The 12,780-nt window shown below is 36.5% G+C and overlaps 1 protein-coding gene and 1 pseudogene across 1 annotated transcript; both read right to left on the bottom strand.

Moving 5' to 3' along the window:
• Positions 1-2,366: 2,366 nt before the first annotated feature.
• Positions 2,367-3,290, bottom strand: LOC122424994 (annotated as a pseudogene).
• A 7,893-nt stretch (positions 3,291-11,183) lies between these two features.
• Positions 11,184-12,101, bottom strand: LOC122424968 (olfactory receptor 1013-like). The gene has a single exon (XM_043443245.1). The coding sequence runs from the start codon at positions 12,099-12,101 to the stop codon at positions 11,184-11,186; it is 918 nt and encodes a 305-aa protein (XP_043299180.1).
• Positions 12,102-12,780: the final 679 nt, after the last annotated feature.

The following is a 12,780-nucleotide window of genomic DNA, read 5'->3' as shown; positions in this document are numbered from 1 at the left end:
AATATTGAGTTGATTGATGCTCTACAATATTGCATCCTGCTACTTTGCAGCACTCGATTTTCATAAAACTCATCGTCTTTTAATTTGGGGGGAGCTCTTTGAAAAAGAAAGTGAATTTGGATGCTTTTCAAATACATAGTTTGAATCTTGGTGAGCAAACTATTGAGAAGTAGATTTAAAATTGTGAAAAAGCTGGAAACAAAGTTTGACAAATATTTGTTTTTATTAAGACATTCTTCCAAACTCCCTCATCAAACTCTGACTGAGTAAATTGATTACTTCTTTGTCATCCTTGTGCCTCCAACTTCAATGAAATATTAAGCAAAGTGTTTGAATTGTTTATACTATGAAGAAAACACTTTTCTAAATATAGGGAAATATATATTATTAGGATTACATAACACCTTAAATGTGATCTCTTCCAGATAGAATGAGTAGTCTGCCATGTCATCCATTAGATCATGAACTGCATATTCCCCATGAAGGAAAATAACAACATCAAGTGGAACAAATAGAAACAAAAAGACAAAAACAAAACAAAAAAACAAAGACCCAACAAATTAAAGCTCTGCTGTATTCTAGATTCAGTTCCAACCCTCACAGATACTGATGGAATTTTTTAATTACCTAGAACTTTACAGGTCAATATTTAGTACAAGGCAGGTTTAGTTATTTCTTTCCCGTGACTTGCTTGTAATATAGAAAACTGATTTTGCATTTTTTACTTAATATTTTAAAAAGTTCACTGTAAGCAATAATAACCTCCATTGCTTTTGGAAGAGTACTGATCCTTTTGCTGTTATCAACATTCATAACAAAGGTAATGAACAATAACTCTCCAGATACTCTTGTTGTTCATAATCTGATGTTATATATTTGACTCTCAAAAATACCTTCATGCCTATAAAAACAGTTTATAGAAACTGTAAACTATAAAGCTAAAGATAATGTTTGAAAACATATGAATTCATTTGTTGTAGATGATCCTTCAAGATATGTTTTAATTTCCACATATATGCATAAATGATAGCTAGGCAAGTGCAAAACAATGAATCCATGATTCTAATCTGGAATTACAAGCTTCTGACACAGGTGATTAAATTAACAACTTATCCTGTTATGCCGCCCAAAAATTTTTGTAATTTGTATTAAGCAGTTTACATTTTACCTTTAAAAGAGGGTAAATTCAAATCAGGCTACCATCCCCAAATGTGAATTTGCATGGCAAGGGAAAGCTAAGTGCTTGGTAGTATCTACCTCTGGTTATTACCCTAAAAGTGAGCACATCCTGGTGTTGGTTCTGTCTCTGTTTGACTTGTCTACCTCCTGTCAAGTCTATTCAGCAAGGAGCTTTTGAAATACTCTGAACGTTGTATGTGTAGATTCTATATTTATGGACTATGTATGAGATCATTGGCTAGTGGGAAATTTCTGCATCATCTAGAGATTAGATGGAGAAAGAAGGAAGGAAACCAGAAGAAAGCAGAGGAATGCATTTCTTATGAAAAAAAGTTAAAACCATTCATTGACAAACATTGAACAACATTTGAAAATTTCAGGTCAACTTTACCTAATTTTTAATAATTTTGGTAATTATTTTCTTTTAACCTTTTGACCACCTGGAAATGACTAATTAAAAACATAATCTTTACAACAACACTGCAAATTACAAAATATTGGTTACATTTGACAAATGAGTAGTTTGCACCTCAGAAGTTACAATTTTCTGTTGAAAGAGTATAGCTATTGTCATAATGGGCATATTTATAAATTACAGTTAAATAAAGTTTCAGAACCAATAGTTGAGGCCAATTCATTATTTGTACTAGCTCTGATATTTCTGACTTTTCTTTTCATCTGTGTTTATTGCCTAATACCTCATTGCCTTCTCTTTCTATCACAAAATTCTTCACTGTCCTTACTCTTTCATTACCACAAAAGCATTGTATCAGACAAGAATAATTTGGGATATATTCCACAAATGTCAAGAATCCATTTAATGTTTTTTTCACAATCCCTCAATGCTCATCAAGTAGGTGGAAAATGGGTCTATCCCAAGGAGATAGTAAAATTTAATCATTTGGAATTCCAGAAGTGATATATACTCTTGTATTGCATTAAATTTTGATATCATTTTTTAAAAGTTATATTAAGTTGAATTTATTAAGTTGTAGAAGAGATTATAGCAGAACTATTAAACAAAACAAATGAATGCAAGGAAAAATACTTTTTTATTGAATTTGAGTAGAGAAACAAGTGGGTTTTTTTGTTTGTTTGTTTTTAATATTTCTCCCCAAACTTCCCCTGAAGCAGTCTGTTTTCACTGAGCAATGTTTCAAAAATTTTATGTCAGTTTAGACTTCAGATTATGTGAACCTGATGAGTTTTTTCAGAGCATCTTTGACATCTTTATTCCTCAGACTGTAGATCATGAGGTTCAACATGAGGAACACCACGGTGTAAAATGTAGACACCATCTTGTCCCTCTCAAGGGAATAGCTGGAACTTGGACGGGAGTAGATGTAGAGAATGGAGCCATAGTACAAGGTGACAGAGATCATGTGGGAGGAGCAGGTGGAGAAGGCTTTGAGGCGGCCCTGGGTGGAGTGAACTCGCAAGATGGCAGCAATGATTAAGGCGTAGGAAGCTAGGATGAGCACAGTCGGGGTGATGACGATGGAGGCCAGGAGGAAGTACAACACGTCCTGTTATGTCTCTTTCACATCACAAGCCAATTTCACGAGAGGTGGAACATCACAGAAAAAGTCATCAATAACATTACCACCACAAAAATTCAAAGTGAATGTGTTGCTGGTGAGTATTATTGCATTGACAAAACCCCCAGCATGGGAATATATAACCAAACAGATACAGAGTCTCCTGGACATGACCTGAGCATAGAGCAGGGCACTGGAAATGGCCGCGTAGCGGTCATAAGCCATGGCAGCCAGCAGGTAGCACTCACTGGAGGCCAGCCACGCCGAGAAGAAGAACTGGACCACACAGCCAGTGAAAGAGATGCTTTTGTCTTCAGAGATGCAGGTCACTAGAATCTTCGGGTATACACAGAGGAGTACCAGAGATCCAGAAAAGACAGATTCCCAGTGAAAAAAATACATGGGTGTGTGCAAGCAGGAGTCATTACCGGTCAACACCATGAGAGTGGTATTTCCTACCAGGGTCATGGAGTAGACACCAAGGAAAACCACAAACAGGACCAGCTGCGTCTTGGGGTCTGTTGTGAATCCCACAAAGATGAACTCAGTCACGGTATGATTATTCCTCTCCATGGTTTAAAGAGACCTCACCTACAAATGAGGAAATCAAGTGTTCAATTACCTCAACCCACACCAAAGGAGGGCATTCTCTTATAGAAACCTGTGAAATATGGTCAAGACTATGGTTATTAAAGTAAGGAAGAGCTGAATAGGAATCTTTACTTATTTGGGAAGATGAGGTAAGTTTTCTGAGCCTCAACATATTTATTTCAACAGAGCGACTTTAATAATAGAAAGCCTTTATGCTGTTTGGGGCTTACTCATTTATTAGGAAAATATTTCTTGAGTCCTTGGGGCTGTCTGGGCATTAGGACACAGTAGTGAAGCTAACAGCATTGACCTTATTCTGTGGAGGCTTTATTTAGAAAGGAGAGATATATAGGTAATGCAGGGATAAAGAATCTGCCTGCCAATGATGGAGCTGCCGGAGATGCAGATTTGATCCCTGAGTCAGGAAGATACCCTGGAGGAGGAAATGGTGACCCAGTCCAGCATTCTTGCTTGGAAAATCACATGGACAGAAGGGCCTGGCAGACTACAGTCCATGGGGTCACAAAGAGTCAGACACAACTTAGTGACTGAGCATGTACACACTACACAAGTAAACAAATAAGAAATACTTTCATTTAATGATAGATGATATTAAGAAAAAACTGAATGATTTGATTAAGAGGAACTGGGAGAGGAGCTAATTTAGTTTTTGCACTGAAAGAAAAAAAATCTGTATTCTATTTCCCAGCTACAAATAAACAAGTTGTTCAAAGCTCATGAGACATGATAAAGTCCCCATGGTTTAGGAGGGAGTGAAATATGAAGTGTGGTAGGTATTGCCACCCCCAAATATGCCACTTTGACAGAATTATTATTTCATTAGCATTTAAAAAAAAAAAAGCAGAAACCTAAGGAACACTCTGATATCCCCTTCTCTTACTGAAAGTAGGAGATAAAACTCATGTGAGAACTGCATTCTCAATACCTGTATTGTGTGCTCAGTTGTGTCTGACTCTTTATGATCCCATGGACTGTAGCCCACCAGTCTCCCCGTCTATGGGATTCTCCAGGCAAGAATACTAGAGCGGGTTGCCGTTTCCTACTCCAGAGGATCTTCCTGACCCAGTGATCAAACTCATGTCTCTTGCATCTCCTGCATTGGCAGGCAGATTCTTCACCAATAATGCCACCTGGGAAGTCCAATACTATGACAAAAAAGAAACATTCCTATGATTATTATTATAAACAAGAATCTGGCATCATAAGAATTCTACAAAAAGAAGCCTTATTGAAATAGTTCCCCTTTATTATCCATCTTGTAGCATATATCATTAGTTTATTTTACATTTTTCCCCATTTCTTGTCATTTTTTGGTAATATTGATTGCTCTTTTTTGTCTCTAATAATGAAAAATGCTACTTTTTCTTGTGAACTCTGAGCAGTTTCAGAAACTGCAATAGGAAGATGGTGAGATATTTGAAAAGAGGCCCTCTTACTAGCATATATATGCCTTAGGATGTAAATAATCTTAGGATTGGTTGGAGGAACAAGTAAAATTTTCCATCTAATTCTAACATCTCAGATAACTTACCTAAAATTCTCAGCCCATCATCACCTCAAGAGAGTTCAAATCTAACTGTTTCAGAATCCTCTATATTAGTTTCTGAATCCCCAGGATTATAGATTCTGCAATCCCTTAGGTTTTCATGGTCATGGGAAATGACTAACAAGAAAATTAAATAAAATTGTGTGTTGACAAATTGGGCATTATTCAATGATGAGGATTTTTTTAAAACTACAATTCTTAACTGAAATATAATCAATCAGAATTTTCATTCTCATTCTCTCCAGTTGTGTAGAAGCCAAAATAGACATATGTGACATTTATTAAGTATACTATATAGTCATATGTGTATATTTGGATATTAAACACATATGTTCAATGATACTGATATCTTTATTGTCTGTTGAATACCTTTCCTTTGTTCTTCCCATTCCTTTCTCTATAGTTTAAACTCATCTTCTTCTCAGGATGCTCAGCTACATCAACTGTATCCATGGGTCCCTTTGCTCTCTGTTTACTTAATGGGTTTAGCCAGTGGCTGTAAATAGCAGGACAGGAAGTGAGGTCAGAGTGGTTTTCTCTTTCCTGTTTCTTGCAAAGATGCCACAGCTGGCTGCATCCCTGGGCCTGGACCGTGGGACCTGCCAGGTGACCCATTTCCCAGAACTCCCTTCAACTCATAAGCTGTTGTCTGTCTTGCACCTTCAGGAATAGAAGAGATAACCACCCTCAGAAGCTATGAGTTCTAAAGTTGTTACCGTTTCTTGGGATGCAGTTAGAAATTATTACTGTAGCATGGTGAGTTGACTTTTGTTGAAAATTAAATCTGGACTGTTCAACAACAACAACAACAAAAAACCAAGGAGCCAGAAAGCCTATCTTAGTGTGTAACTCAGAGACAAGACGGATGCAGTTTTCCAATACATCATAATCTAGATCTTAACCAAGTATTCTGTTGTTCATACACTCATGGCAGTGTCTCATGGGTCAGGAGATTCTTATGGAATGAAGTAGACTAGAAAACAACTGCAGTAATATTTCATTTTTACTTGGATAAAAATCAGCACAAAATATTCTAGTAGGCAAATACCATCTCATATAATTCTCTGACCTAAGCTAGTTTACAGCCACTGAAACCTTAGACTTATGGGGAAGCGTGGAACCTTTGATAAAAGAACTTGAAACTTAGCCAACATATGCTCTATACATATTCCTCCAAGCTTTCTTGTGGACGGCCGGAAACCACTATGAAAATAATCCTACCCTGGACAAAGGTAAGTAACCAGCTCTTCTATGGTTTATTAGATCCTGACTCTGAGCTAACACTAACCTTAAATGATGGAAAAACACCCAAGGTACATACTTGCTGGTGGGTCTAATGGAAATAATTTAAATATAGCTTTGATCTGCTTTTTTCTTTCATTGGGTCTGAGACTAGATATATAGGTGATCATTATTTACCCATACTCAGAAATCATACTGGGTATAGATATACAGAATAAAACAGAATCCTCATCTTAGTTTCCTGCCCCTGATCTCTGGAAACAGTGTTATAATTATTGGAATTTTCAAGTGGATGTCTGTGAAGGTACTCCCCCAATACACTCTCTACTCAGACAGTAAACAAAAAGCCATATTGCATCACTGGGGAAAAGTGCAAAGTTTAGTGTTTTTTATAAAGACTTGAAAGATGCAGTGGTGAAAATCACAATTTATGACTGTTAACTCCTCTGTCTGAGGAGAAAAGAATTGAAGATCTTCTAAGTAGAGATCATGAATGAACAACTTTTTACAGGTAGAGAAGTTGAAGAAAGGATGCAGGATTAATAACATTTGTTTTGAGAAATAAAATTGATGAAATCAGTTTGGAATAAAAATATATCTATATATCTCCTGAAACAGTACAATTCAACAGCATCACACTAGAATTCAGTGGTTGTAGCCTTTGAGGGATACCCAATACATTGTGAGGTCATTCAATTTGCCAAGGAGGCTGAGAGACTGTCACAGTTCATTGAATCTTCAAAGTTATAGACTAGTCAGAAGCTGAAACTCCAATACTTTGGCCACCTGATGCAAAGAACCAACTCATTTGAAAAGAACTGATGCTGGGAAAGATTGAAGGTAGGAGGAGAAGGGGACAACAAAGGATGAGATGGTTGGATGGCATCACTGATTCAATGGACATGAGTTTGAGTAAACTCCCGGTATTGGTGATGGACAGGGAGGCCTGGCATACTGCAGTCCATTGGGTCACAAAGAGTCAGACACGACTGAGCGACTGAACTGAATGCTCACCCATATGCACAGAACTCTACCCATACATACATAAACTGGAGGCCCCACAGATGAGGTGGATGAAGTGACCTTCTTCCTGAGTCTTAGTCAACCTCCTTCTCCCCACACCAGACTACATGTTCACAGGGCCCTTGTACAAAGTGGCCATAGCAGTTGAAATGAGTTCAACATGGCCATCTTCTCACTAAGGCTAATTTGGTTAACATTATTGTGAGGTGTCAAAATGGGCAGAGGGGCCTGGCAGATGGCTATGGTCCATAGAGTCACAAAGAGTCAGACACAACTGAAGTGAGTTAGCATGCATGCATGAGGTGTCAACAAGGCAAAAAAAAAAAAAAAAACTTTTCTGAGAGGATTGGTAAACCACTGGGTAACAGGATGATTAGATTAGACGCTTCCTACTAATTCAAAGTTGCAAAGGTAATGATTTTCCTCTCATAAATTATCACATACTGGGGGGATTATTTGCTTTATATTTCTTACTGGCTTTTTCTTGTTAGCATCTATAGATGTAGACAAAAATACTGTCTTTTTTATGACCATGGTATGCATCAAACATTTCCACTTCTAAGAGGTACATTCCATGGCAACCTCTTCCAATCCACGGGAATAATTGATTTTACTATCTATACCATTATTCAGAAGCAATTAGCCTGAGAAAATCAGGTCGTGGTTATACGAAAACTTGATCATGGTTGTTGAGGTATATCCGTGCTTTAAAACAGCAGTGAGTATATGACCTTATCTTCCCCTTATTAAGAAAGTGAACCAAGGAGATGAGGTGGGCATGGACCCTGTGGTGGCCAGGAAAATAAGCCTTTCAAAAATCCAAATGCAGACAGTATAATTGTCCAAAGATACTAGCTGCTGATCTCTGAACTATCTATATCAAAGGTCATGCCTCCCACAAGGTGCTCTGAGCTAATGACTAAGCCAGACAAGGATACCAATGCATTCTTAGACACTAGACTCCTTTGATCACTAAGGAGTGATCAAAGACCTAACCAAAGACTAAGCAATGCTCTCAGATGATTTTGTCCATCTTTCCATCCATTTCTTCTTCACTTGTGGTCATACTTGCATCAGATGATGATAATCCTTCTTTTTTTTTGTTTTTTTTCTGGCTCCCTCTCCATTTTCTCTGATACAAGCAGAGTATTTCCCCTAAAAAAATCTTTGCACTTTTATATTCTATTTACTACTACAAGATGAACTAACTAACTTGAATTTAATTTCCCTACTCATAATCCTGTACTCAGTTCATTTAGAGGTCTGTATGGACAAGGATGAAATGCTTCCCCAGGGAAACACCTCAGTGCTCTGATGAATTGCAATTTGGGTCTGCACCTTGGCCATGGTGGACTCCTCATGCTTGATCTGACTGGGGTGTCTCTATTGGGAAAGGCAATTGATCCCAATCATCAGAGAGAAATTAGCAGTGATACAAAATGTGTCAAGAAGAATTATGTTTTGAAGCAAGGGGATTTAGCAATGCATTTCTTAGCATCAATGTAGCCCTCTCTTTCAAAGAAAAAGTACTGCCAACAAACAAATGAACAAAACAAACAAACAAAAACCCAAGATGACTGAAGACTCAGATCTAACAATAAGAAAATCTGGACAACTTACAAGATAACTCTTATTCAGCTGAGATGCTGAGAAAGATTGAATGGTCCAGTCTCATGCAAGAATGGAGACAGAGGTTTGCTTTGTAATTATAGAAGTAGAAACTTACAATATTGTAGTAGATAATTTTACAAATTTTAGATCCTGTCGCTCACTTCCTTTTCCTTTCTTTTTTTTTAAACTAGATATGAGACAATATGAATTCAAAACTCATAGAGTGTGATTTTGCAGTTATCACAAGTACTGCTATCTAGAAGTCTAGAAGTGGTTAGTCTTCATCCTATGTTTTCAAAGAACATGAGTTTTTTTTTTTCTTAATGTAAGTACAAATTAATTTTTAAAATTCATTTTTTAATTAGAAAGAAAAATAAATAAAAATTAAAAAAAATAAATCCAAGAATTTTTGCATGGAGGAGAACATTCACAAACAATTGTATTTATGAAAGTTTTTATTAAAACTCATGAAACTAAAAGACACATTTTAGAAACTGCTTTCTTTTAAGACTTCAAACTTCATTTGTGATTTGTAAAATAAAATTTCCTTAGAAATGTATGCTATAACTTCAAATTAATGTTGAAGATACTTCTGAATGCGTCACAATCATAGGGTGCAGATGGAATATTTCCAAAAATGAGTAGAAAGTCTTACTGCCAAACTTACACTTTAAGCTATTCTAAAACATTTTTTAAACACCAGTGCCATGTATTTCTTTAAAGTTTTATTATGTTCCTACATATTTTTATGTCTTTCTAAGATCATTATTAGCTGTAGTTTACCTTCTTATAATGACTTGATGATATTATTTAGACTTGAATTGCAGTTGAGTTGAGTTCACTTTTCCATACACAAAATATGACTATACACTTAGGCCAGTGAAGGTTATAGCATCTTAATATACATTGATAACTATTTAGAGAATTGGCCTTGGTTGCTTATTCTGAAAGGATTATAATAGGAGTTCCTGTCCAGATATTTTTTTGCAGTGAAATATAAGAATGTATGATACTAAGATGTTTTAAGGATAAGTTTATTGCAACTGCTTAAATTTTGTAACTGATATTTCCCTATAGGATGATATATTTTCCAGTTTCGCTTTAACTTCTATTGACTAAATTGTTGCCACTCTAATATACCAATTTGATCTGTTAACATTACTTAAAAAGAACATATTTTACACAATTAAAAATCATTAGTGGGTAATAGATATCATTTAAAAAATGAGTCTAAGTTGGCATAAATAGCTTTTGGTTTTAGAGCATTTTCTAGATCAAGCTTCTTGAAATTATACTGTTGGACCCAGTCTCTGTTGATTTACTTTGTGTAACAACTGGTAGTGATTATACAGGTTGGATTACATTTCCAGGTTAATATGTATCACTGCCTGTGATTAGCTTTTTCTTCTCTGAGTGAAGCTGCTACATTTTGGTGATCACTTACATTTTGCTTTCTTGCATTTTTTTTTTTTTTTTTTACTGCTTTTAGCTATAGAAAGAAGGATGTATTCAGATTTTATTGACATAGTTACATTAATATTGGTCTCACTTTAAAAAATCAAAAGTATGTTCATCTCATGATTTTTTATTTCTTGTTTGATCACTACCTTTATGTATTCTTTAAATAAAAATTTCACTTCAGAATAATGTGTACTCATAGATGTTTACTTCTCAAGCTGTTTCTTCTTACTATAATTATTATTATTATTTATTATAGTAACTGTGTTTTGATGCTCAAAATGTCACAATTGGAAATAGGAGTCTGTGTATATTCACTATGATAAAATGAAAGAGGAGCCCAGGGAGATATATAGTGATTCACAAAAATCATATATATGGGAATTCAGCTCAACTTTTCTCCATTGAGTAATAAATGTGAGACAAAGATTGAAAGAATATGCTTGCTGAGCCTAGTTGTACTATTTTATGGGTGACTCTGGGCCTTTTTTTAGTTATTCTGGGGAAAAGCACACAAAAATGCTTTAAGAAATTCTGTTATGGGAATGGAGAGAGATGATTTCAACTAGTATTTGTAGAAAGTTATTAAAAACTAATTTAGCATTTTTGTTTCTATTTCTAGGGAAAACCACACAGATACTATTCAATGAATATCAGTCAGCCAAAATATTCACATGCTAAAGGAATGGACAGTTCTGTCTCTTTATGAATGTAGAAGAAGTGTTTTATGTTTTAAGTTATTTGCTTTTATTCTAGAGTAACATGAAATTTAATTCAAGTCCTTATCTCCTAGATTCCCCTAATTTTCTCATTTTAGGCCTCTTGAATTGTCAGGTAGCAAGAATGCAAATTCTTTAGTTTGCTTTGTCAAATTCTTAGTTGTAATAAACACAGCATGATGTCAGCTCTTCTTGAAATAGAGTAACCTTATCAAAAACTATCTCCACATCTCCTTAGAATGAGAGACTCTTGATTTATTTGAGGAGTTTATTCAGAGCTTCTTTCACATCCTTATTCCTCAGACTGTAGATCATAGGATTCAACATTGGGAACACTACAGTGTAAAATGTAGAAACTATTTTATCCCTGTCCAATGAATAGCTTGACTGTGGACGAGAGTAAATGTAGAGAATGGATCCATAGAACAGGGTGACAGAGAGGAGGTGTGAGGAACAGGTAGAGAAGGCTTTGAGGCGGCCCTGGGTGGAGCGGATCTTCAGGATGGTGGTGATGATGAAGAGGTAGGAGGCCAGGATGAGCACAATGGGGGTGATGACGTTGGAAGCAAGGACAAAGAACAGCACAGCCTGGTAGGTATCTTTTCTTCCACAAGCCAACTTCACAAGAGGTGGGATATCACAGAAAAAGTCATCAATGACATTGTTACTACAGAAGTTCAAAGCAAAAGTTCCTTTGGTAACAATGAAAGAGTTAATAAATCCACCAAGGTATGAGCATGCTATTAGACATGCACACAGCCTGCTGGGCATGACCTGAGAATAGAGCAGTGGCTTTGAGATGGCCATATAGCGGTCATAAGCCATGGCAGCCAGCAGGTAGCACTCACTGTAGGCCAGCCCCGCAGAGAAGAAGAACTGGGCTACACAGCCAGCAAAGGAGATGCTTTTGTCTTCAGAGATGCATGTCACCAGGATCTTTGGGGTGTACACAGAGGAGTACCAGAGATCCAGGAAAGACAGATTCCCAATGAAAAAATACATGGGTGTGTGAAGTCGGGAGTCATTACTGATCAACACTATGAGGGTGGTATTTCCTAGCACAGTCATAGAGTAGACACCAAGGAACACCACAAACAGGACCAGCTGCACCACAGGATCTGTTGTGAAGCCCACCAGGATGAAGTCAGTCACTGTGTGATTGCTCTTCCCCATGGCTAGAGGAATCTCACCCAAGAGGAGAGAAAATGTGTTCAGCTTAAATCCCTGTGTCAGATACATAGAAAATATGATAAATAAAGGACATTGAATTATTGCCAAACCTTGAAGCCTAGGATCTTGTAATGTAAGTGCTCATTTTAGAAAGAGCTATCATTTTGCAACAAAATCACTCAGACTTGTATGGTACTGGCACAAAGACAGAAATATAGATCAATGGAACAGAATAGAAAGCCCAGAGATAAATCCACGAACCTATGGGCACCTTATCTTTGACAAAGGAGGCAAGGATATACAATGGAAAAAACAACCTCTTCAACAAGTGGTGCTGGGGAAACTGGTCAACCACTTGTAAGAGAATGAAACTAGAACACTTTCTAACACCATACACAAAAATAAACTCAAAATGGATTAAAGATCTAAATGTAAGACCAGAGACTATAAAACTCCTAGAGGAGAACATAGGCAAAACACTCTCCGACATAAATCACAGCAGGATCCTCTATGACCCACCTCCCAGAATATTGGAAATAAAAGCAAAAATAAACAAATTGGACCTAATGAAACTTAAAAGCTTTTGCACAACAAAGGAAACTATAAGTAAGGTGAAAAGACAGCCCTCAGATTGGGAGAAAATAATAGCAAATGAAGAAACAGACAAAGGATTAATCTCAAA

This window comes from Cervus canadensis, chromosome 22, assembly GCF_019320065.1.
Source record: "Cervus canadensis isolate Bull #8, Minnesota chromosome 22, ASM1932006v1, whole genome shotgun sequence".
NCBI classification, from domain to species: domain Eukaryota; kingdom Metazoa; phylum Chordata; class Mammalia; order Artiodactyla; family Cervidae; genus Cervus; species Cervus canadensis.
The sequence above is the reverse complement of the archived record's forward strand: the minus strand, read 5'-3'. Positions and strand labels throughout refer to the sequence as shown.